Source organism: Cupressus sempervirens, chromosome 5 (genome assembly GCF_028749045.1).
Source record: "Cupressus sempervirens isolate cs-2001-9-10 chromosome 5, ASM2874904v1, whole genome shotgun sequence".
Taxonomy (NCBI): Eukaryota; Viridiplantae; Streptophyta; class Pinopsida; order Cupressales; family Cupressaceae; genus Cupressus; species Cupressus sempervirens.
Window position 1 is genome coordinate 27,856,813 of NC_143122.1, and position 27,809 is coordinate 27,884,621.

At 36.4% G+C, this 27,809-nt stretch overlaps 1 protein-coding gene across 4 annotated transcripts in view; it reads left to right on the forward strand.

Moving 5' to 3' along the window:
* The window catches only part of ESP3 (RNA helicase family protein), a 263,344-nt gene that overhangs the window by 5,630 nt on the left and 229,905 nt on the right, over positions 1 to 27,809 (forward strand). For all 4 annotated transcript variants that reach the window (XM_089828480.1, XM_089828478.1, XM_089828481.1 and 1 more), the window contains exons 2-3: positions 7,573 to 7,729; positions 7,850 to 7,974. In XM_089828480.1, coding sequence (XP_089684606.1) covers positions 7,630 to 7,729; positions 7,850 to 7,974 — 225 coding nt within the window. In that variant the 5' untranslated portion in view covers positions 7,573 to 7,629. The remainder of the gene's footprint in view (positions 1 to 7,572; positions 7,730 to 7,849; positions 7,975 to 27,809) is intronic.

Sequence of the window (27,809 nt, forward strand, 5' to 3'; positions counted from 1 at the left end):
GCGTATTTCTATCCATAGTAATCCATGAAATGAATGTAGAGCAATGATTGAGTATTGAAAGATAGAGAATTGTTTTGATTAACCGAAAAAAAAAGAAGAAGTCATTGTTGTCCTTCACCCAAGGAATAAGAATCCCTTGACCCTAGCAACCTACCTGCCAATCAAAATCTTCATTGAAGGTATTGTGACATCCATCTAATTAGGTAAGGGGATTCGATAATCAAACGAAACATGATGAGCTTGGTCTTTGGATTTTGAATAGAAATATCTATAAGTTGGCAGGTCATTTTAAATGACTTATGAACTATAAGAAATATATGGTAGGAGCCCAAATGCAAAAAATTATTCTTGAGTGAATGCAAAGTGAAATGAGGTGATGTATGTGCAAAGGGATGGATTCGTACCAACTACTTTAGTTGCTAGAATGGCGGAAATGCCTCTGACCATGACCTAGTTGGTGTAAAGATTTGATGTAGGAGCATCCTGGGGTAGTTGGCTATCCGACATGATTAAAGGATTTTGGTGGAGTTGAGTGGACCTATTTGGGTCTTGGGTAATTAATTTTGATGTATTTAATAAATATTGTAAGCCTTTAAAGGCATTTGGTATTTAATTTCTATTGGAGTCCGACTTCAATGTAAGGGATATTTAATTTGTAGCTTACTGGGCCGACTTGTGGCTTAGTTGGGTATAAGTAGGGGGTGTGGTGAGGTCTTTAGTCATTATTCATTCATTTGGAGGAGGAGTTAGTGTGGAGAGTAGATGGAGAGCGAGTTTTTCCTGAGTTTGTGGACAAAGGGCCGAATGTGAGCAGTTTACAGCAGGATTGTGATTATTCATCCATCTTGGAGAAGAGGAGGTGGTAGAGGAGCAAATTTTGAGAAGGGCTAGTAGCTGAGGCTTGGGAAACAAGGAGATTGCTTGGTGGGCTTGCGAGCACAAGTTTAGATCTTCTTTGGAGGGTTCTACCAGAATGTAGATCTGGATTAGCTAGGGTTTGGATTAGATCTTGAGGGATCTTGCAGAAATATTACTTGCTTTGTATTTGGCCCTAACTGAGAAGGCCTTACAGCCCGACACATTGCATGTAATTAGTTATATTTTATGATAAAGAATTGTGATTTAATATCAGATCTTGCATGGTTATTGTGTTTACGTTGTATGGTTATTTGCTTGGGGCTAGGACATCTCCTTTGGGGTTTCTCCTGCCTTGTGCTGCATCAAGATTGCAACACTACTACCTTAGAAGATACTCCCTTAAAGGAATCCATACAAAAGCCTCTATAAAGCAATTAGATACCAAAGATCACTGATACAGATCTCAGTTTATGGTAGATGGCAAACCCCTGTATGTGAATGAATAAGAATATTCCCCTCCAAATAATCACCTCCATCGCTATTGAAAGTTGGCAACATGTAAATGAAGGGACTGCTTTTGTGTATTAAACACATTCGTCATATTAGATTGATATTGTGATGCTAATCAATAGCCATGTAAAAGAGACAAGGGCAGAGATAATTCTTGATACAAGGGAAGTTAATGCTAATGAGCACAACGAGATGGAAGATTAATATGATATGCAAATGATTCTTGTGATGGAGAACAAACCATGGATGCCCTGGTTGAACCAAAAGCCTATGCGTAGGGCACAATAGCCAAATATCTTATATAAAATCTCAATGATAAGTACAAACTATACCAACCTCTAGAAAATCTATGTGATCTAAGTGAAAAACAGATGGTAAGTAAAATAAAATAACGAAGCGACTCCCAGTGGTCTAACCTTATATTCGATTAGATTAAGAGGAGGAACATCCATTAATATTCGATTTAATATGATACCAAATTCATTTTTGTCATATAAGGGAGAGAGTAATGGATCAAGCATAAATAAAAATTATTATTGCTTAGGTTGTTTCACCTATGGATATAATATGATTTTATATAGAGAGAATAGATAAAATCTTAAAGACCAGTCAATTAGTATCAGTATGGTATGTTGTGAGACCAAACCACAAATACCAAGCAAGAGTAAGTTAAAGACTTCAATATCGATCTTGTAAAGTAAGTAATAGTGTATTGTTTTTCTTTTTACATTCTAATGAAATAGATTACATAAGTTTGTTATATCATTACTATATATATGGATGATATTTTTATCTAATAAAGAGATATGATAAACTTGGCATTATTAAATGTAAAATTGATGTGTAGATAAGTATTAATCATCCTTGAGTATTTTATTTATCTAATCAACTGTAGTCCCTCTCTTATTTTATATTTCTATATGAGCTATTTGCCTTGATCTTTTCTTCCAAGAATGTTCTTGTAGGAAAAAGAGGGAGATTTAGATTCAGAGGGAGACATGTCCCATGAAGGGACATGCCCCTTTACGGCTTATTAAATCACTTTTACACTCGACCATTAATGCGATTGCAGAAACGAAAATTCCTTTATGCTTTCTTGAGAATAATAATAAATGGAAGCAGTTGGCAATATCTGTTGTATTTTTTTATAAAATAAAAACAAAAACAAAAACGTGAAGTCACGTCCTAGCATAGCATATGCATACACGTCTAAATGAGAGTTATATTGTGCAAGGTATAACCTTTGGTGAGAGGTGATCATGGTTGATGGGTTTGATGTGCCAGGGTCACAGGCAATCTGAAGTGGTCGCTAAGTATTGCCCTTACGAAAATTTCCTTCTTATTATGCTGATGCGAAAGTAGATTTGGCCTCATGTGGATGTGGTTGGATCCCTATAGGACACAAGTACTATTTACCACTGCATATTGTCTTCTCCACGTGAACGATTGAAGTATGTGAGTAGGACATATGCTTGCCCATAACCAGTTTTAGGAAAATGATGAAGCATGCTTTGCAAATTTAAGATCTCAAAGGAACTAAATGAGACGATGTAGGATACAAATTTCTGAGAAGCATTTTCATCAAACCTTTGCTAGTGTTATAGCATTTTGTAGCCTCAAGGTTACAGATGCACATGTTGGGCAAGTCCATACAAAGGTGATTAGAAATAGATCAGAACAAGATGTTGTTATAGGATGCGGGAAGACAAAAATTAGTGGGAGTAACATTGCATATGATAGTAGTGATAAATTAGAACATGATGATGTGACAATATTGAGCATCTGGTGATGTGACTTACAGCAAGCTTGGAACCCAACCTTTTGTATGGGAGTGCAACATAAACATAATACCAAGAATATTTAGATGATGTTATTAGAAGTTTCATTGTAACATTGTGGAGATTAAGCATGAAGGACAATCAAACACCCTCTTAGCTAATGTATATAACAAAGTAACAAGAATCGGAATCGGATCGGAATCGGCTAGGCCGAATCAAATCGTGAATCGACCATGAATCGGAATCGAATCGGCCATGAATCGGAAAATTTAAAAAACCCTTGAAATTTAGTGAGTAACTTATTTCATAAACCCTTTATCGCTGATTCGATTCACCGATTCACAAAAAATCGTTTGGCTTGAATCGAATCGCTGAATCGCGTGAATCGCATGAATCGCCGTGATTCTTGGAACTATGTTAATAAGATGTCTTGAGAGAGAGATTGTATTACTTCATATGTTGGAAACCGAGGAGTGAAGTTGGTGAATGAACACATTGAGCGAGCTTTATACTTTGCATATATAGTAATGAAATGATATAGATTTTGTGAGTTGCAAAGTCACTGTTCATGCCCAATTGCTAATACGGGTGTTGACCAATTGGTTGGTGAAAATAATATGTCAATCACAAGCCCTTTGCAAAATATAATATGACAAACCAAAAAGTATAAGAGATTGCGTTCAAGGAAGAAAGAATTTGATGTGTGTAGTCATGGGGCTACAGAGTGATTGAAAACCCTATAAAATGGAGTAAGTAGGAATTTTACATTGCGGGGGGAATTATAATCAATGTTTCATTCCCATTGTTTGAAAAATGCTTATATGGAGACTATTTTCTGATTTGTTGCGTATGGACCCTCACTGGAGCAACTTGTATCAATAATGTTTTTGTGTAGATAAGCATTTTTTAGTATTACATTTATCTACTCACTATATTTTTTCTATTTGTAGTTCTATACATGCTATAAGAGTTATTTGCCTTGATCTTTTCCTTTAAGTCTAAGGATGTTTATTGTAGGAAAAGAAAGTTGGTACCTTACACATGCTACCAAATATTGTGCACACTCAATTCTATGACAATGGCTCTGAAGAAGCTATGCTCTAGAATTCATTAGTCATTTGATGATTAGGCTGGATAAAGTGAGACTCTTGAAGCAAATATCCACAATGACTCAGATAATGAGTATCCTTTCATATTAAGAGGGAGTTTGACACTTTTTCAAAGGCAACGTAGGAGCTCAAAAGATTGATATTTAGAGGGAGTCTAAAAATATGTGTATGACTACATGATTTTGATGGGCCTACCTCTATGTACATAATAAAGAAGTAATGACTTATCACCATAAATTCAGGAAGATCGATATCGGATTCAGAGGGAGTTTGACATGCATCCTTAGACGAAGAGAGCTCTAAGGGAGTAACTAGAGAACTTGACTTCCCAGGATTGTTGTTTAGAGGGAGAAATTTGAAGTGTGATCTCTTCCCTATAAGCAAAAAGTTCGAAGTGAAATCCCTTGTAATGCATTCTTCTTTGTGAGAGAGAATTGAGGCAAAAGCCCTTGTACCACCCTCTGATTGTCGTCAGTAAATATTGTGTAGCCGACGGGTTGATGTTATCGGTTCTTGTTATGTAGAGGGGTGATACGCTTTGAGGCACTTGGAGTAGGTGTTGGACGTGAAGTTGTCTTGGTGGATGCATAGAGAGCTCAGGAGGAGCTGATCATCCAGTTGAAGGCAGTTTAGCGACACTTGGCTCAGGGTACCCAAGAGTTGGAAGCAAAGAAAGCAGCACGGGTAGCTATCAAGGTCAGCTTGATTAAGGAGACAGTATTGTGTTAGTAGAGGCTACAGATGCAATGTGGTTCGGAGACCAGTTTGGTGCAGGCATGGGATGAATGTGAAAGTGGTGTGACAGAAATAAATCTATCTTGTTGTAGTTAGTCAATTAATGTATTTTGTTTTGTTAATCTGTCTCAGATATTTTCTAATTGTCGTCCGAAGACGACTTTTTCTTTTGGGGGGATGATGTTGTCAGTAAATATTGTGTAGTCGACGGGTTGATGTTGTTGGTTCTTGTTATGTAGCCGATGGGCCCCTTTGGGAAGGTTCTTGTTTTTTAGTCGACCGGCCTTTCGGTAATTGTTATGTAGCTGATGGACCCCTTCGGGAAGGTTCTTGTTATGTAGCCGACAGGCCCTTCGATAATTGTTATGTAACCGACGGACCCCTTCGGGAAGGTTCTTTGGGAAGTATATATACACCATCCGAGATCATTGTAATCATCATCAGAAGCATAATGTAATTGGCATATGCGAATAATAAAAGGAGTTCTGCTGTTCTTATCTATTGTCTGTATGCATTAATTCATTTACCCCATGCGGTAAACACTGACTTCATTCATGGTGGTCGCTATTTCACATATGATATGTAATGAAAGGTGATGATCTTTCATTGACATATATAAACAAAAGGCAACCATTGTAAGGTGACAATCTTATAAATGGTAGACCTGTTATCATTAAAGACTTCATTAAGTTGTTGTTCCAAAGTGTTGGAAGTCGTGATAACGAACATATCATGATCAAACTTCATTAAGTTGTTGTACTGGAGTGCCGGAGATCATGATACTTGTCATGATAGAGATCATGACATTGTGATTTCTTGTTAAGTTGTTGTCCTGGAGTGCCGGAAATCAGATAATTCATATCCTTCTAGGATATAACATATTCTTTTGGTAGGCATCAAGGATTTCATGCTAGTGCACATACCAAAAGAATATACGGATGATGAATATCATATGATTGATATTTCTTGTTGAATCATACTTCAGATTATATTTAAAGATAACATCTAAGTTGATGGATTTATGTTGATATTCTTAAATATGCCATTCCAGGAATATCATACTAAGATGATATCTCTTCATATACTTGAGAGCATATTGTGTTCTACAAATCCTCTCTAGCTAGGAGGGAGTGTTAAGGTTGTAGCTTTAGTTGGATTGATTCAATTTGAAATACATTACTGTTATTGGTAAATCATTATTTCCTATATATGCTAATCCATATATATATATATATATATATATAATAATAATTTTTGTTAATATATTATTATTAATTAAATGATGATTAAACCATAGAGACATGTCTCCTCCTCTCCTATTTATATGAGATTCAAATCTGCATTTGGAACATATCAATTACAATGGCCATGTTAGTACATTTGCGAAAAACGATCCATGTTACTCAACACTGATTATGAATAAAAACTGACAGAACCCGGGGAGGGTTTAGTCCTGACAATTTATAAGTCTTTTGAATTTTGTTTCAAATTATATCATAAAAGTTAGAAGGGTGGCAGAGCGTCAAAGTTTCCACACCAGTCCAAGTTTAAGTTATATTGTTAACTATTTCCAAGATCCATCCAGCAGCTAAAAATATTGATACGAATGTTATTAATATTTTCCATTTGAATGTTGATTTGCCTGATAAGGGTGGGGTCAATTAAGACAGGAAGGTTAATGGAAAGCAATTTAAAATTCAAATTCAAATCCTTTCCTTCATAATTTGCCAGTTACTCCCTTATATTCTATCTTTTGTGCTTACCATCTATGTTAATCTGGAAGAAAGATTTATAAAATAACTTTAGGTATCGGTAACATCTCATGTCTCTGTTCTAAATTTCTAAAGTTAGAATAATGTGAGTCTATTACCACTTCAGAAAATGTAAAATTTCCATTGCAAAGTATGAATATTACTATAATAAATAATTGCTTCAACTTGATATGCAATTTCATTAATATTTTAATAATATCAGTGTACAACAGCTGTTAATCAGCCAAAACAGCATAATAGGAGGGACAGTCATATAAAAAAAACCAGACAAAAAGGCAAGCCCAGCCAAAAACCAATGAGGACAGCGAGAAGGGGATTAAACGGAGGCTAGGACCATGCAAGACAAAATTGGCATAGCCAAAGAACTACCAAAAGCATAACAATAAGGAAGACTAGAACAAAAAGAGAGCAAGACAGACAAATGAAAATGTATTAAATTGTATTGAGCTAAGTTTTTATTAGTTAGTATAGAAAATAAAGTTATTAATATTGTTATATAGTTTTTATTTAAATATTATTTTTTATGATTAAAAATGATTTTAGATAAGTAAATAAAATAGGTAAGTAACATTAAATAGGATTTTCCATATTTTTAAAATAATCCAAGTGTTACCTTAGATGTTTATATGAATCACTGCTCGTCAGTGATAACCCAAAGCTTCAAATTAAAATCTCTCTATTAAGGTAATCAAATCTAATCATGCAGGTCAGCTTGCAAATTTGTGAAGCTATCAAAGTGACTACAAATTTATAGCTTTAACTTTTCATTCGCTGACTGGATTGTTATGTTCAATTCAAATGACTTTTCAGAGACCAAAGAAGTAGCTGGATTTATTATTTCAATCGGCTTTATTCTATTATTCTACCATGGCGGAAGACAAACATCTACAAGTATGGGTTTCAGATCAATTACATACTCTGCTGGGTTATACCCAGCCAGCAGTGGTTTCATTTATCATTGGATTAGGTGAGGAAGTCCAAGTCCATGGAGTCTTAAATTGTTTTTTTTGGAATTGAATTTTTCTAATATCTCTTGATATTTCAGCTTAGGCAATGCTCATAAATTTTACTGGCATTTTTGTTGCAGCTAAAAAATCATCTTCAGCTGGGGACTTGGCTAGCCGGCTTTTGGAATATGGTCTTCCATCATCTTCAAAATCATTAGCAGATGAACTTTATACAAAAGTACCACGGAAAACAGGTGGTTTAAATGTAAGTATTTAGCATCTGAGAAAATTGAAATGACTAAAAACAAAAATGATAAAATAACACTTAGGTGTACATTTACACATTCCATACTAAGAGGACATGCTTCAGATCTCCTATCTCCCATTCGAACAAAAAATGAGTAAAAGCATACAAATTTTAACTATGTGCACCACTTCATTTATTTTTTCCCCTTCCTGTTGAATTAATTCGACTCATGCAAATACTTGCCAACACAAATATAAATGTGTGGCAAATAACTTATCTTACATTTATAAAAAAGTATATGTTTTGGGAATAACAATACTCATCACCCAAAACTGAAAGTGTATTACTGGCATCCAAACTAATTATTCTATATTACATCATTAAAATACCTCTTATTGGTAGCAAAATGAGTCAATTTCAGGTCTGATGTATAGGCAGATTTAGAACAGTCAATAACAGTGACTAAGAAAGGTCTTCAAGTGACTAAAATATAGCTTTAGGAGGCTGCTATGATGCCATCTTCACCGCTAAACTTGGGATCAGGTATTTAGAACCACTCATAAATATACAGCAGCTAGAAAGACTCTTGTTTTGATTGTCAAATACTCGGGAACTCTGCAAGATATTCTTCTGTAGCTCATTGCTGCCCCTTGGTACTTTGACACTCAGCTTATCTCACCCTCAAATCCTCTCCAAAGCACCTCAAATAGCCTTGTTAACTTCTGTAGCTTCTTCTCCCACACTAGATACCTCAGTAAGGAAGATATCATGATCCCACATTGCAGATTGAACACAAAGTTTAACTTGGCCAAGAAAGGGATGGATGCTACCTATTGGATGGACGATCTCATCTTTCAATTCAAGTGACACATTCAAGATTGGGGGAGGTCTTATCAAGCTATTAAAATTTACAGCCTCAACATCTATCCGATCCAAGTTTGGAAACAAAATCTGATTGAAGCTTTCATTTGTATATTTATATGACAAAATACCTCAAGAACAATTATACGTATGGAGGATCATAACAAGAAACAATATTAAGAAATTTTACAATGTTTTAGGCAATTCCTGGCTATAAGTTTTCATTTCTGCATCTCTTCACACATTTATGGCTTCACTTTTCTCTTAGAATTTCATCTTACAACTCTGATAGCTGCTTGGAACATTAATAAGGCACCTGCGAATTCACTCTTTTCTTTTCTGTATCTCTTCATTTTTTGCTAGCTATTTTTTCACACCTTTCAATTAGAATAATGTTGTTATATTCAGCTTGTAATGGTAAAGTTAGTTTTAGTAACTTTTTAATGTCCCCTTTGGTATTTTCCCAAGAACTTTGCCCTAAAACCACAATTACATAAGATTAGGGCCAGGGATTACCATAGATAGGGTTTTCATCGTGTAATCCATAATTTGAAGTCCTATAATATTGGTAGCATTCATTTATAATTTTATAATAATAATGTCATAGTGAAAAATCTCTTAATTGATAAGAAACATATATGAGAAACGTAAATCTTATCAAAAGATTGCTAGAATTTACTTTGATGTGATTCAACCATAGAGATGATACGGGAAGAGGGTTTAATGAGGTGTTTGAGAAACCTCTTACCCTAGGCCCAAGAACGGATAAATTGTTCCCCCTTGGCCTCGTGGCTTTTGCCATGCATATGAGATGGGCTACCTAGTGTGAGGTCTTATTGTCATTTCCCTCTATCTAGTCACCCTTACCTTGTCTCCCCTGATTGAATGTCTACTTTCCATAATAGGGTTTGTTTGTGTTCTACACAACAAGGTTTCATCACAAAAGTCTAACCTTCCCAAGCTCAACGATGGTCCACCTTGTTTCCCTTTGGCCCCATGGAACTTAGTCAATGCACAGAGGGGGATGCTTGTATTGGGACTCAAAATCGCCTTCCCGATTTGAGTACCATTCCAAGTTTTTTGAGCCCTTTAAAGCACATTTAATGCATGTGTACCTGGCTGTCCTTTTGAGGCCTAAGAGGTGTTTAATGTTTCTAACACCTTGCATTTAGCACATTCGTGCGTCTTGTGAAGATAAATTGCCATTCCGAGTCATTCCGCGAAGTTTCGTTTTGAGCAATGTCCAAATTTGCAGTGTCAAACAGCAACATGAAGCCTAGTTTGCATTTGAATATCTTGCACCCAGTAATGTTTTGTGACTCCCCGCTTTGGAAATGTTTAATATGCATATTAGAGAACCTATGTTTGAGATTTCAAGTCATTTCGATATGTTTTGACTAGGTTTTGAATCCCCCAAAATCGGTTGTTTATTGTTGTCATGCTGATGTAAATTGTTCAGAATTCTGGGAGGCCCTGTTTGACTTGTTATAACTTTAACCTAGTTGACCGAAATGAGATAATTCCTTTTGCATTGCATTCTAGAGGTCAGAGACTTGTTATGTATCAATTTTGAACTTATGACAAATCTGTTTGATCAGTTTTCGAACGCGATTCCAAATGCAATTTCTAAAGTTTTGCTGGTGTCATAAAGTGCAGAGTGACCAGTACCTTTGTTCGGGATGTCATAATTTTGAATCCGTGATAGGTGAGATCAAATGGATTGTACCATTGTACTCTACTCTGAAAATACTTTGAGCGTGCCAGTTTGCAAGTCTTGACGAATTTGTCTGCACATTTTCCCAAGTCCATTTTGTTTGCAAAAATCACTTTTCTGCTACCATTCCTGTTTCTGCAAATCCAAGTAGCTCAATTTGACCGCTCGCCAAATTTTCTCAGTTATTCGTCATGAGCCCAAATACTAGAATTATACTCTCCTTGTGATAGTAAACCAACGCCCCAATTTTCGTTCCCTCAAGTGTTAGTTTGCCTTGTTTGCAAAGCCAAATCCGAATGCGTTTTATGGTTTTATAACATGTTTTCTTGTAGGCAGTTTTGAGAAGACAACTTTGACGGTCAATATCATTTGATTGAGTGATCGTCATGACACGAGATTTGGCAGGGTGCAGGAATGTGGAATAAAGACTTAGAATATCTGTTTTTAGAGCTTGGTTGGGTGTTTTGGTCAGTTTTTAAAGCTAGTCAAAGGACCTCTTGGCACGAAATTGGTAGTTTGTAGGAAAGGTTGAAGGTCAGTTTTAAATGATGCGACAGTGATTGAGTGTCGACCAAATTAGTTTCAGAAATGGATCAATTTGCCAGCTGTTCATCGAACTAGTTTGAGATGTCAGTTGTTCGAAAATGAATTTTTTAAGCTGGACCCACTTTGGAGCCCGACTAATTGCATCTGGATGATAAGAAGTTATTGATTTTATATGTCTTTTAAAAAGGTTAAGATATCTATGTATGTCTCGCTAGGTGCATATCAACTTATGAGGTAGCATGATTGTATAGTGTGCTATATACCTTTCGTAGGCAGTGAAGGCAAATTTTGAAGGAACCATTGAACATGTTACTTGAGCTTTTCTCATAAGGCGGTATAAAATAAGCTCATAATTTGGGAAAGGGAACCCAAATAGAATCCAAGGTCAAGTATGAACAAGGTAAAGTTCATCCTGCCATCCAAGATAGGTTGCCTTAGTCTTTGCATATGGCATTAACCCATTCTATGTTCCCTTTGGAATTGCCATTTAAGCATACACCCCATGTGTGTTAAGATAAAAGGGAGGGGGGGGGGGGGGGGGTGCTGCCTTTTATGTAGTTTATAGGCGGCAGTGCCATCAGAAGACTGGCTAGCGATGTGGACATTTAAAAAATAACATCCTCAGCCATGTTGGTGCTCACCATCCAAGGTCATGGAGATAAATGAGAAGACAAGAGCTACTTGGACACGGTGATGAAGTATGGAAGGGCCCTGTATGGGCAGGTAGGATGAGATCACCTATGCATAACAAGTTCTGTGTTGGTTTTTATCCACCATTGAATCGAGGGCATTATGTTATGGCATAATGTGGAGGGTCCTTGGCAAGTCTGCAAGAGCCGCAATGTTTTTAAATATTTGTGCAGATAATGAATTGCTCCTCTTTTTGTTGAGTCTTTGTTGGGCTTTTGAGACCGTTCGCATTATGGAGAGGCACCGCCTTATGCCCTGTTTTGTTCCAACATATACATTGGTAATTTTTCCCAATCTGTGTGTGAAAAGTGAGAATTGGGCCATGGACTCAGTTGAGGACCATAAATTTTTCTCTTCTTCGGAAAACTTGTTTTCTGCTCAACCCAATCGTAGGCTGCTCTCCCTTGGTTCCTAGTCATCTTCACCCATATTTGATTCCATGTATTTACTCATAGTATTATTGCCCTTGCTCAGTAGTTCCGTAGCAAGTGCTTTCGGACATTTTCCAGGTTCAAAAGGAACCGCCACCCACTCGACCTATTGATTGGGTGATAAATTTTCAGACAACAAGCCACTGAGATGAGTGTGTTGCTCAAGCTCTCACACTTGTATTAATAGGGAATCAAAATAATGTTAGCTTGGTATGACGATTTCTAAACTTTGCACAAAGCAATGAAAATGAAGAAATTTCCGCTTGGGAGCTTAGTCCCACATTGAGTGTTCGGAGAAACTTTTTATTGTTTATATGCACAAACACTTCAACAATAAGATGTCTTAAAGACAATGCCTTTTGAAGGCAAGCTCTTGCGCATGGGGCCCATGGTGAGCTGGAGGCAACCTTAGAGAAATTTTGACCAAACACGTAGATTAAATGCTGATGTGGCATGATGACATGGCAAACCGATGATGAATAATAAACTGACATGTGGCAAGGACCCTCCAGACGTGGCGCAGATTCCAAGGTGTTGATATGGCGGACAGTGACACGTAGCGCAAGGTCGCTATGTCACTAGTGACATGGCAGTGGTGAGATGGCATAGCAACATAGCGACAAGCTGCCACATGGCAGAGTTGGTGATGTAGCAATGGTGATGTGGCATTGGTGGCGTGGCAGATGATTGGATGGTGACATGGACAGAGGTGTCACGTGTCGCGACGTAGCTATGTCGCGATGTTGTGCCGACCATGTTGATGTGGATGACATGGCGACATAATCACAACGTGACATGTGACATTCGACCAGTGATGTGGTAGTGAGCAGACCAAATGAACTAGATTGCACCATGTGGCAGATCGGATTACTATCGCCATGTCACCAAGGAAAGATGCAAGGAGGATAAGCATGGCGACATGGCGACCCAATCAGAGGTTGCGCCACGTGGCAGTGGGCCCAGAAAGGCATGGCAGAACAAGGACCAATTTGGTGGTGGGTGGCGGAGGTAGATGATTGTGCAGAGACAGACGAATCAGAAGGTGACACGTCATAGGAAAGTCAAACCTAGTTTGACCCGGGAAAATGGTGAAAAATTTCAAAAGTGAAAAATTAATATTTTATTATTTTCTCCCTTTGAAATCATGTGCAAAAGTTTTTCAATAAACTTGATATTTTAACCTATAGTTTAAACTTTAGGATAAAATTAAATACTTTCAAAAGCAAATGTAGTCTCAGAGCCATGCCAGGGTCCTGAAATTCATTTTGAGATTTCGGGCATCTTCGATGCGCCAATATAGCACTATTATATATCGCCGAAATTGGGAGAGAATGAACTTTCCATTTTTGGAGTTTGTTTCTGCATAGGAAGCCACTGGTTCAAGTTATTCAAGGTTTTGCCTTGGATACCCATTTTTCGGTTTGATTCAGTTAGGATAGTTCAGATTTGATTTCCAGTGAAATGGTGAACTGGATGAACATAAGAGGCAGTATGAATGCCGATAGGGGCAGATTTTGTCATCTCCAAGTCAATTCAGTGGATGGATTATCAACATTTCAGAGATTTTGGCAAAACAAGGGTTTTCATCATTTATAAGAGATATTCTCAGTTTGTTACAGAACAATGATGAGAATCATATCAAATTTCAGTTGTAGAAAGATGAGAGACATTTTGCAACAATAGGGAATGAAGATTCAAGTGGACACATGTCACTTCCAGATCAGATCTGGGATTTCATTTTTTCCCTATATCTCTCTTTCTGATTCATTGTGGATGTTCCAATCTTGAGTTTTCTTAGTATTGTGAGACCAGGGTTCCAATTTTGATGTGTTTCAATTACTGTGATACCATTCTCTTTAGCATTTTTTCTCTCTTGTATGAACAATAGTACTTAAGCTAATATAGATAGTTCTGATCTATTTAGTGGTTTTATAAGTTGTTTACATGCTTTTTGAATGTATAATTTCAAAGAAATGAATACAAATGAGCAAGAATCTTCTTAGTTTCATTCTGATTCTTGTCTCCTATCTTTGTGATCTGCAATGTAATGTGGTTTAGAGACAAAGAACTTAGACCCGTTTGCATCCCCTTAAGGTTGCATGTCTAATATGTTTTTTTGTTGGAACAAAGAGCCAAGTAAATGCTTAATGTATTTGACAGGGTTGCTGGTTATTTAAGAATGATATTTCATGAGAATGAGGTTTTTATGAACACCGATGTCTAATTCACAAAGTGCTAAGATAGATCTGATATCTTGATGTATGAAATATGTCATTGGTATCATAGATGTATGTGTGTGATTCATGGAATTGCCCAATAGATTAGGCATTGATTAGCTATAGGATCAACTTGTTCTTACTGCTGCATATTTAGGGATTTGCTGAAATCAAAATTATAATCACCCATTTCCCTTTCCGTTTAAGAGCTAAAAGGATGCCCTCACTCTACTTATCAATTTCTTAGGTCATGTCATTAGCTATTTCATGTCTATGATCTTTGCATAAGTACAAAAGATATAGGGGTTCTAATCTGCTTTGTTTTAGATTCAGTTGTATACTTTTTGGAACAATGGTACTATATGAAGAATCTAATAGGTCCACCCACCTAGGTTTTACAGAGCCTGAAGTAGAAGAAGGGTCTAACTTTATAGTTGGCCCGGTGTTTGAAAGGATATGTTGCAGATGGGAAGTTGCTGCCCCTAGATGTATTCTGTTCTCATTAGTTTAATTTGAAACCGTAACATTTCAAAACACCAATAGCTTGGAAAGTGACCTCATCAGTGTTTCCTTGATTGGGAATCCTCACTTTCCCACGGTGGCAGATCTTGATAGTTAGAGATGAAAACACATATAGTATTTTCTCAGCCTACTTATTCAATATGCTCATTGTTGCCCAGAAATAATGATAAACAACAATAAGGAAGAACAAAATAGGTACAAAAGATGCAAGACATTTATCCTGGGAAAACCTTTGTACTTGAAGGGAAACCTAGCCACACTAGAAAAATATCTCTTTTATTGATAATAAAATGATTTAGTACAATGGTTTCCATTGAATACAATATATATAAAGAATTGAGAGACTCTTTAGCTCACAATTGAAGGTCTCTTCAATTTCTAAAAACAAGTCTTTTCATATTTCCAAATGCGCTCTTTGCAAGAGGCATGGCGTGTCTTCATATAATATTATCTCAAATAAATATCTTAAACTCCAGCTATAAACATAATATATAGGTTTTATTTTATTTTCAACATATAACAAAATCAATGATAAAGATCTCTATCGCAGCTACAATCTTCAACACTCCCTCTCAACAAGAGAGAGATCTTTAGTATGGTAGGCACAGATAGCTGCAACCAAATATGTCAATGATAAATTCACATCGCATTAAAACATGTTATTTCAACATAACATAATTCACCATAGTTACTTCATAAGCACATAAAATTGAAGTCATGGAGTCCCACACATGACTTCCACCATGCCTACTTGTAGAGGGTGGTCTACCATACCCACTCATAGAGGATGGAACGAAGGCTTTCAGCTTTGACTTCTCCTAGAGAAGAATGCATTTCTACCATGTCTACTTGCAAAGGGTGGTCCACCATATCTACTCGGAGAGGGTGGAGCGAGGGCTTTCACCTCAGACTTCTACTAGAGAAGAATGCATTTCAACCATGTCTATTCATAGAGGTGGAATGAGAGCTTTCACCTCAGACTTATCCCAGAGAAGAATGCATTTCCAACATGAAGAAGAATGATTGAGATTTTCTCTCAATAGGGGCTCTCTCTTAGCAGATCATCACAATAAGATAGCTGATTCCAATGAGCTTGCAAAGGGTTAGACATCTCCTTCTGTCATGTAATCTCTCTATGAAGCTGAATATACTTACTCTGAATTTTCTTTATCATCATGACTACATACAACATCTTCATGTCCATGAATCCCTCATCATTTCATTCATGCGTCCTCCAACAAAGAGAGATAAATAATAATTCATAAAATCAATCTATCATTAAGAGATATATAGAGATTAGTGCTCAAAGAGAACACTATTCCCAGTGCTGTAATATTCAAGATATAATCATAGGATACTTATTTCTTTCAAGAGTAGTTTCCATGCAAATTCACCAATGTTTTTAACTCAGCTCTGCAAAAGAGAGCAAAATGTCCTTCACCCAACAAGAAGTCCAGGAGTTTATTTATTGGCCATGAAACTGGAAAACAAATGCAAACAAGCACACAAATAATTGATCTCAATATTGAATAATAAATGCAGACCTGAATTCATGAAATAGAGAGGAAAATTTCTTTGATTCTGAATTTACATCTTTTCTATCACTCTGGTTTAAGATGCACACATACCCCTAAATTCCTTTAAATAGAAAGAATCTCGAAGCACATAGAGCACAATAAAACTTATCAATGGGAAAATCCAGAAATTTTGTGAAGGTAGAATTTGATGGAATAAACTTAGTTTGATATGCATTAACGGCTCGTTTGGCTGCTGGCATAGGAATTGAAAATTAGAATAGAAAAATGGAATGAGAATGGAAATGGGGAATGAGAATAGAAAAGGGCAATTCCAATCTTGTTTGGTTCACCTAGAATTTGATTGGGAATATGTTAATCCATTGTTTGGTTGTACAAAAATGGAATAGGAATAAGGTTAAGTTTTGTATTTTAAAAAATATTTCCCTTGAATTTAAATTTTTTTTTGGTTAATTTTTTCAATAATGGTAAAAAGGTTAATTTATTTTCATTTTTATTTCATTTCATTGAAGTTAATGAGAAATATATATATATATATATATATATATATATATATATATATATATATATATATATATATATATATATATATATATATATTTAAAAAAAAAACAAAAAAACAAATAGATATAATAAAAAAATGTAAAAAAAAAATTAAAACTCATTAAACTAGTAAAATATGTTCATTTATATACGAAAACACACAAAAATTAGTCTCTACGATAATACTTGAAAAAATTATGCATGCGCAATCACAACAGATTTGAAAAAATAATGTAATTTGAAAAAATCAGATTGGGAATAGGAATGGCCTACTCCAATAATAGATATTTTTTGGCATAGACATATGCTCATTTTAGGGGCAAAATTGGAATATGTCTTCCTATTCCCAATTTTGATTGAGCGTACCAAATATCGAATATAAAAATATTCTAATTTTCTCTTCCTATTCTAGTCTTACACCAGCAACCAAATGGGCCCTAATAGTCTTCATAATATTCCTCCCTGTTCTTACCAAAACTGATACTATTTATGTTGAATTGATACCCAATTTTTTAAATTTCCATTCGTCCCTTTATGAATAAGCAAAAGAATGTAGAAATTTAATTGCTTAAATAAACTGCTATTTCTTTTCCTTAATGTGAATTAATAACATCCAAAAAAAAAAAAATCTTGACCAATATTAAATTTCAAACCCTACAAAATTGAATAAAAACTAAAAACTAAAACCTTATTTAATCAAATATCGATGCTTGATTGTTTGTATGATCTGAAACAGACTGCCTGTCCTACCCTACTATGACAATCTGTATTTGCGTTTCCTTCAAGTGGGGTTCACTTTGAAGTTGACACATGTGCTCATTCACAGCTAGGAGTGCTTTAGATGGAATGCAACGTCTGTTGACACAAGTTCCTGCAACATCTCCTTCAATAATGGAATTCTTGAGGCCCTTTTCAATCAGCGTGAAGTGCAATGTTGTTTCCTCTGATGCTAGCACGAATAAAAACAATATTGTAATCAAGAGGAGCAGAAACAACACCTCTGTTTTTCAAAACAACAATAGAAATCCTAATCCTCCTTTGCGATCCAACTCTTCTCGGATGCTTTTACAACGAAACAAAATGTTCTGTTGATAAAGCCCTTCTTCCTTTCAATCCCATTAGGTTTCTTGATCTTGGCATATTGCCTTAGGCAAATTCTTCCATGGTATCGGAGCCATAGGAGCATACATTTCATAGCTTTGGGATAGTTCTTTGCTTCAATTGTTTGAGAGATTCTATTAAGATCTAGGAAGCAATTTTTTGTGGGAGTGTCTAGAACAAGATCTAATCTCACCATTGTGTTTGGGGGTTTGTTTTGACGAATTTTGTCCAGAAATTCGCTTATATTGGGTGGAAGTCGAATCTTTTTTGCAAATTCGGCTAGTATGACTCGTTCTGCAATTAGCTTTTACAATGTTTTGAAAAAAATATTTTATTTTTGTGGTTTTCAAAATTTTCATAGATATAATGAAGGATTATTTTCTGGCAAGATTTGTTTTTCGAGTTTAGGAGACGCTCTGTTTATTTTTGTATATTTGCAAACAATTACTAGAAATAATTTATTGTTAAATTGTTGGTGACATCATCAACCCTTGAGCACCCAACAACAAGGCATATAACGTAGCAGTCATCATGACATTCATGTTACCTCCCATTTGTTTTGGTAAATAAATTAAAATTCTTATTACCCTACAAATGTGGGATTTTTCTTAGGGCTTGATGGTGTGACTTAGTCAACGGTATCACCTATGCCACTAGAGGCACTCTTTTATTTGCTATTGGACTTGCACTCATTGCCCAAGTGGAAAGAGATTTTGAGCACTGCCTAAGCGACACAATTAGAGTGATGACCTCTACTTTCACCGCCCTCCTTTGGTGGTAGCCCACATGGCTTGACACAAGAATAGACTAATCCAGAGTTGCCACACAACGAAAGGATGTGGCAACACTAGATCTTCCCATGTGGACCTATAGTGCCTTGTCACCCTAATGTCCCCTTAAATGCAAATAGTCCCGTATTTTTTGCCATAGTGCAGGGTTTACATTAAATTTGACAGATGTCCAGCTGTTGGAATCTGATTATTTTCTTTTTCTTTGTTGGTCAATTAATCGTCAATTTTAAGGTGGTGGATTTTTTGTCATTGTGACCCTGAATTTGACAGCTGCTTGGACGTTAAAATTGGGATTTTTCTTTTGCTATGATGACCATTTGACTATCAAATTTAATGTAGTAATTTGCTAACATCAACAAGGTTTGAATTTTTACACCCATTACCATTTACATTTTCAGATTTGTAGTCCAACTTTGAGGGCCATAACATGTTCATACAGCCTCTTTTTTGAGTGTATTTTTTAAAATTTTGGGTAGAATCTATTGAATTTTTCAGTGGTGGTGTTAGTTTCTTGTTTTCGTGGACAAATTTTGTAGGATCCTTGATTTTGTAACTTTAGAGGCTTTATTCGGGCTAATATGAACACATTTTTAAGTGCCTTTTTTTTGAAAGTGCATAATTTTTGTCTGCTTTCCAGATTTGCTATTAGGTTGTAGCCTTATTTGGGCAAAAATATCATTTTGAATTCTAGGTCTTTGTTTGGCTGTTTGTGATCATTGTAATACTAGGGTTTCAGTTTGATCCGTACCAATATTGATTTGAGTTTGATTTGGCCTCATTGAGGTAGTTGTAATCATTAAAATCAAAAGTCCACTTAGCCCCATTTTCGCAAGTGGTACATACATTATATATAAAGTGCCCAAATCATTATTTTGGGGAGTTCTTTGATTGATTGCAATGTGCATAGTGGGGGGTGTAATGATTTGTTGATGTCATTTTTTCATGGAAGAAGTGTATCATTGATGTAACCATGGCATATATATCACATGTTACTATCATGAGTCATGACTTTGATTGGGGATAATTATGATGTAATGTCCCCACTTTAGCAGTTGACAAAGTGTGTGTGCGCTAGCCTAGTTCTACATGGTCCCAAGGGCTAACGAAGGGTTTAAAGTGATCGTATAGTGTTTTGGCCTAGCCATCTTTAGTTTGGACCAAAATGGAGTTGATTTACTTAGTCTCAGAGATACTTATAGATCCGTTCTTGGCATTAGAGGATGTCTATCCTCCCTTGTGACATTCTAGACGTCATTCCCTTGGGGTTTGGCCTTTGAAATTCATTGCTATCAACTTCATTAATAGACAGATTGGGTGTTTGTTCATATCGTCCCCACTTTTTGTCCGATGCTTATGCCATTCTCAAGGGATGATTTTATGAGGATCTTGGACTGATTGAAGACAAATTATACTGTAGTAGCACTGCACTGCAACACTATTCACGCCACTGTAGCACAAAATTGTTCATGTTACTGTAGCAGCAAGATGGGAAATCATTACTGGAACATTATGTTATAATGTAGGAGTAAATAGTGAGTTGAAAAGTTTGCTATGTGTTTGATTTTATTAGTTTGCAAAAATAATATTATTTCAGCAGAAGTTCAATCTTCAGTTTGCATATTATTATAAATTCTTTCTTGTTCATGTTATGTGATTTCAAATCAATGCAAAGACATAAAAACAAGCGAACATTTTATTTCCGAAGCCATAAAGGGGTCTAAACATGTAACAGAGAGATAAAGAGTTGGATGCAAATTATTTGACTAAATTCCTATCAGCAGTTGGTTTAGCTTTTGGGCATTTTTAGGGTGCCCATTACATACGAGTCATGGGAAAAAATAAATCATCACACATTGTAGATGGCTTAATCTCTTGCCTTAGACTCATTCCCGAGCCAAAGTTTTGAGTGAATCCAGGCAATTTAGGGAGAAAAGAATAACCATATCAGATTACTATTTTTTAGTAGCATAAGGTCATCTTATTTATTTGAATTCTACCCTATGTTCATAGGTATTGAGTGCTTGAGCACAATTGAGATAATTGGGAGCAAGAGACCCACATGTTCCTCCATACCCAAATGATTCTTTTGTAGATTGCTTCATTCTGCTTGATGATGTAGATAATATTCCTTTTGATGATGATACCTTACAACTACTATCTTGTTGGATTTATGATTTAGAGAGTGATGAAGATTCAAAACTCTACATGCAACTTCTATTGTTGCTTTTGTTGTGATGTGGAGCCTAATTAGACTCGGAGGTTTATTTGGTGCGGTTTCCCCCTAGATTATTTCTACGGGGATTTGGGGGTAGAGCCCCTAAGATGAGGTCTTGGGGCAGTGCCCCAAACGCGCTCCCTGTCGCAGTACAGGGTGGGGTTTTTTGGGGGTAGCGCCCCTGAAAAGCCAAAATGACCTTATATTGTAAAAGGTGTCGGATGCTATTTTTCTATTGGTCGACTTATTCTAGCCCTAATTTTGTAAGCAGAAAAAGCTTATATAAAATGACTTAGGGTTAGGGATTTCCTAATGTATGATGATATTGTAGCTTCTTGCAGTGGTATAAGGTGAGTGCCCTTTACTAATGATACAATCTATAACTAAGCCTGTCTCTGCCTCTCCTTCCTATCTAGTCGGCTGGAATCATGAATAGTGTGATCCGAGAAGTTGGGATTATGAAGTTCAGTTGGGTAGCCAAGTGGCCTAGTGGTGATAGAGCATGAGGGGACTCATATAGTATTCTGGCATGAGGGGATGGATCGCGGATTGTAGTCACTGGATAATAATAATATTGGACTTTCTGTTGGTGGACGTAGCCCAGGGATTGGGTGATCCATGTTAAATCTGTGTGTCTTGTGTTCTCTTCAGTGCGATCTATTATTTTCTAATATTGGTTATAGTTGCATGTAACTATTATTTTTGTCTGTGGTTAATCCTAACAACTCTTTATGATGCTTGTATTCCTATAGTCTTGGATTCTTGGAAGTTAGTGCAGCAAGATATTTTTTGTCTTCCAAAAATAGTTTCAGTGGATGATTCTTGACAAACATTCTAGCTGTTTTTTGTAGTCTTACATTACAGATTTGGGAGACACTATTGATGAGATTTATCTTCTCTTTAATGAAGACAATCCATCTTCACTTATTGCGAGGGAACACTATTACCCTCTTCTTCATTCTCCACTTGATCATTCTTTCAAGGTTGACATGATTGTGAATCTTTTGATACAATATTTGGAGGTCTCTTTATCTTTAGAGGAGACATTTGATTTTTTGGAGATTGATATTTATAGGTCTCTTCCTTCATTTGATATGTTACATTGCTTGATTTAGGTTGATCATGCTTTGTGTTGGTGACTCCTATTCAATTTGTAGAAACACCGTACATTTTGAGGTTTCTTCTTATAGATTGGGAGGCTTCTTTCATACACCTATGGTATTGTTTCTTCTTATGGAGAGGAATGTTGTTTAGTTTTCATTGAGCAGTTTCTACATTGATTTTGGAGCATCTACTATTGGTGTATCTTCTACTTTGGGGTGGGCATGTTTTTCCAACTTTCTATTCAAAGGAGAAATCTTTTTCTTTGGAGATTGTTTACAATCGGTGACAACTGGTTCCTTGTTTGGCATCCTCTATTGTGATTAGGCAAGTTCTTGATTGGTTTGTGACATCTTCATTATCCAATGACATAAGTAGATTTAGAGACATCACCTTCATACTCCATTTGGATTCCCCTTTCTAAATCCACAATGGGAAGCCTTCCTACATTTATACTTGGTCTATCTTGTTCCCAAGGGGAGAAATGTTGTTTGTAGGTATTGGTCTATTTTTGGCCGTTAAGCACTCTCCGTTCTTGTAGGACATCATTCATTATGGTGCGATATCATGACTCATTTTTTCTTGCCTATGGGGCAGGGGGTAATTGATTGTATATACATGACGCATGTAGTCTTGGGGTGTCTTGAGTTATTCATCCATGCATCTTATGTTTTCATCTCTCTTTTTGGAGGTAAGTTTTGTCCCACTAGGGTTTCTCCTTCTCCACTATATGAGATATTGGGTGTTTTGTATTCCATCCATCCATGCATCTTATGTTTTCATCTCTTTTTTGGGGGAACTTTTGTCCAACTAGGTTCTCTCCTTTTCTCCACTTTATAAGAGATTGCATTGCTTTTGTAGTTGCATATTGTACATGGGTACCTAACATGGCCTAGTAGCCAAGGCCCATCTTGCGTTGTTATCTAACATTGTGAATTTAAGTGCAATACCCGAAGTTGCACTTGGGGGAGGGGTGTTGGTATAATTAATTAAATTATAATTAACTATTTACTTAAGCTTACTTGGGTTAATGCATACATAGTATTTGCATTTCAGACACCTAGTAGTTTGCATCTTATTCTAGTATATGGCATAGGAGAATACCACTTTAGGTGGTGATAGTTCTTATCTCATTTCCACTTTGTGTAAGATCTATCTTTGGTGCACTTATCACATTATTATCCTCCCATTGTTTGTGCATACTTCATTGTACAATGGAGGATGATCCATCTCTGGCGGACATATTGTTGGATATAATTGATTAATTGTGTGTTGTCTTTGATGTTACACAAATGTCATATCAGTTGACAGACAGTGCTTACTGAGCTCACTTGGTCAGTGAAGATAGTTTTCCTTGTCTATCCAGTGTTCACAGGTTTACTCTGAACAGATGACAGTCTCAATTGAGCTCACTCGCGCGTCAAAGGAATTTAGGCAGAAAAGAGTGTTAACCGAGCTCACTCGATTAACAAAGAGAAAGTTGGACAGAGTAAGTATTCACTGAGTTCACTCGGTTGCCAAAGGATTTCTGCAAGTTTGCAGTGTTAATCGAGCTTTTGTTGGTTAACATAGGAAATAGTTCCAAAGTTAGTTTTTACCGAGCAGGGTCGGCTTACGAAGGATTTTCTTATTTTGGCATATGAAGCTTAATTACTTTATGTATTGATTCTAGCCGACTATGATGATGAATATTGGTTATTGTAATTTGAATTTAGGCCGACTTGACAATCTGGAAGGCATAAATAAAAGGTCAAGTTGAGATTTCTAGTGTGTGCAAATGTGTTGATTGAATTGAAAAATAAAGAGAGGGAGCGAACTCGAAGGATAAGCAGGTATCCTTGTGGAGCAGGAAAGTAATATTCAATTAGGAAGAATCAAGTTTAAGCAGAAAAGAGATCTTGATTCAGCAATTCAGTTGCATCACAATCAGGTCATTTCATTGTTACTTTCTAACCGTTGTAGCAGTGATCTAAAATCTCTTAACAGAGTTGGTTTAACAGCCAGTTGTAAATCTTCTAACAAGGTGGCAATTCCATTGAATTGTTTTAAGACCTCTTGCAAGGCCACTCCTTGCAAGGTGATTAAATTCTCTAACAGGTCACACCTAACAGTGTGTTTTGTAACCTTTAATAGGGTTGGCTCCTAATAGGGTTCACTTTAGAAGAGTGAAAAATAGTAATTAGTTACATTCTAGGTTGCCGGTTCGTGGTTCGGTTCTGGGTTCGGGTTCGAGAACCGGTTCGCTGGTTCGACGAAATTTTGGAAAGGGGTTTGGGTTCGTTAGTACAAAAACATGTAAAAATTAAAAAAAAAAAAATATATATATATATATACATTTTTATGAAGCATGAGTTAAAATTAGAATGTAGCATAGTACCATAAACACATTTAAAACTTTAAAACAGCATAAACAATAACATATCAATGTATCATGGTGAGCATACCATCATATAGTAACATAGTTCAATCAACTTCAACATCAAAGATGAAAGATTCAAAACATTTAAAATGGTGTCATTGTTTCACGTTCAAGTGTCATTGTTTCACGTTCAATGTTTAACAGTAACTAATAGAATGAAAATCGATTAAAATTCTGAATTTCTAGTTCTAAGTTCTTCATTCTTCATCTTCATCTTCTTCATATTCATCTTCTTCTTCTTCATCTTCTTCTTCTTCTCCTCCTTCGCCTATGCTATTACTTGCACCAAGGCCAATGGGATCAGCAACAGAATCAACAATGGTATTGACATCGAAGTCATCAAAATCATCAATTGTAAGCGCAGCAGTGGAAGCATCCAAGTCCGCAATCTCTGCATCTACATCTCACTTCTTTGTCTCCCCTTTTTTGTATTCTTGACTCTTGTGCGAAAGAAGGCGCAAGTTGTTATGCACAAATACCAGGTTCTCGGCTCTTTTTGATTGCAACCTATTGCGCTTCACCGAGTGGATGAAAGAATAGGTGCTCCAATTTCTTTCTGATGCAGAAGAACTAGCAACCTATAAAGACAACATAAGGTAGGCAATTAAAAAGGAATTAATTCAATCTTATTAAAAAATTCTTTTGAAGATAAAGTGAGCTAATTAAAAAATAAAATAAAACTTACTTGTGATATAACTTTGATTGCAAGGGGCTGCAATGTTTGGAATTTTTGGCCATGGAGGTACCACCAACCATGAGCATGCTTCTTGAACCGATGACGAAGAGCATCATTACTTAGACTTGTAGCATTGACAAATGCTATGAACTCATCCATGATTAGATCTCTTATATCATCATCAGGAAATATTCTTCTAAATGCTGCCTGGTACCTCTCAGACACTTCCATATCTCTATATGGTGGCAACCTTCCTAGTAGATCACAATATTGTGAGCTATAGTATTTGGGGGTCAAGGCATAGGCAAGCAAATGTAATGGAGTGGTCATTTTGTTCCATCTTTCATTAATAATTTTTTGCACTTGTTTGAAAAAGGTCTCTTGCGGATCTTGCTCCTGCTCATTTATAACTTGCCTGATCTTCTCAATCATTGAGTCTATGCCATCATAGATCTCTCCAAGGCAAGGCCTATCCATGTCAGTGTACCTAAGCATGCTCATAATGGGCTCGGTGATCTTAAGGAGATATTCCACACGTTCCCACCATGAGTCAGCCAATAGCCTATCCTTTATTTTGTTTGCCCTTTCAGTGTTCTTTTGCTTCCATACACCCCAATTGTTGCTGATTACCATACTTTGAAGTGCATCTTTCACTTGCACAAGTCATCTTAAGACGATTATATGTGATGCAAAACGGGTCTCAGCAACCTGTGACATAAATTAGAGCAAAAAACAACTATTAGATACATATTTTAGAAAACTAAGAAAAGTATACACATTGGCAATTGCACAAGTAAAATATGAAAAATCAGAAATTGTCAAATATTAAAAATTAAATTACTAATTTGAGTTCAAGTTCATTTACTTTCAATAGCTCCAATTTTGAGTAGTTCCTGAAAAGAGATTGAGTCATGTGGTGGTTTGTGACAAACATTTGTATGTCCTTAGCCTCTTCATACATTGTTTTGATCCACTCAATTTGGTTCCCAATCTTTTTTAGCATAAGATTGAGTGAATGGACTGCACAAGGTGTCCAAAAGATATGTGGATATCGTGATTCAACCAACAAACCTGCTGCTCTACAATTCTTTGCGTTGTCCGTTATGACTTGGACAACGTTTCTTGCTCCCACTTGTTCAATGGCCTCAATTAAGATATCAGCAATAAATGGCCCATCTTTTACTTTGCCCTCACAATCCACCGCTTTCAAAAACATTGTCCCTTTAGGGGACACCACAAGGACATTGATCAAGGGACGGTTCCTAGAATCCTTCCAGCCATCTGAAACAATTGTCACCCCTGTCTCAACCCATGAGTCCCTTATGGGCTTCAATTGATTTTCAACCCGTTGGACCTCATCATCCAACAAGGTGGTGCGAACTTTCTCATACCCGGGGCCACAATACCCTTTTGGAGCTTCATTGGCACCCCTCAACATGTCCTTCCAAAACGGAGAGCGGACAACATTAAAAGACAACCCATTTGTATAGAGGCATCTTCCCACCTTAATGTCATCAATTTCCCGGGCCTTGTTTTGAAAAGAAGTTTCTATTGGCCCCTTTCTTTTGTGTACAATGGGGATAGATTCAGTGTCAGTGTCCATTGTAGTATTGAAGAAGGGGTGGTCTTGTACAATAACATCTGAGGGGGCCTGCATTCCCTTAGCTTTTTTACTTTTATTGCTACTACTACTGAGTTCTATTGCCCTGCGTCCTTCTCTCTCTTCTGCTGCCTCATGCTCTTCAATATATTTTAACACGGTGTGATTTGGTATAGGGACACCATTTTTGCCAGGGCATTTCTTGACTCCTCTTCCAACATAGCCACATAGATGGCCTACCACACGATAATAAGAACTATTTCTTTCTACATCACATCCTCGACATCTCCAACGGAATGCACCACCTCCTGGAATGGGTTTTATAATGTCTACATACTTCCATAGAGGAGAATCGGAGTTGGTTTCCATTCTTTGTTCGGTGTTGCCTATTGATGAAGAGGTAGATGACATTAATTTCGAACCTTTCCCTATGGCAAGAAATTACTAATTAGATATATGTTCATAATCTATATGCAAGAAAATGACGAATTTTGAAATAATGGAAAAGATTCAAGAACTTAGAACATATGAAGATTGAAAGAGAAATGAATTATTTTTGGAAAAACTAGAACAAAACAATAGTAAATAGAATAAGATCTTACCTCTTGGTCCTTTTCCAGCCATTGCAAGTTTGCAAATGTGTATAAATGATGCACAAACACTTCAAGAACACCAACAAGTATTGCTTCAAACTCCTCCTTGCACAACCGAATGCTTGCTCAAAAACTTATGTGCTCTCCTTCAAGGCAAAACAACCTATTTAGAAACATCAAATGACTATGAGAGAGCAAAAAACCAATTCATAACACCTTTTTAGGGTACGTGGACTCCAAAAATTATAAAAAAATGCAAATAAGTCACTTTATTTCCGCGTCCGTGGGCGGGTTCTTGG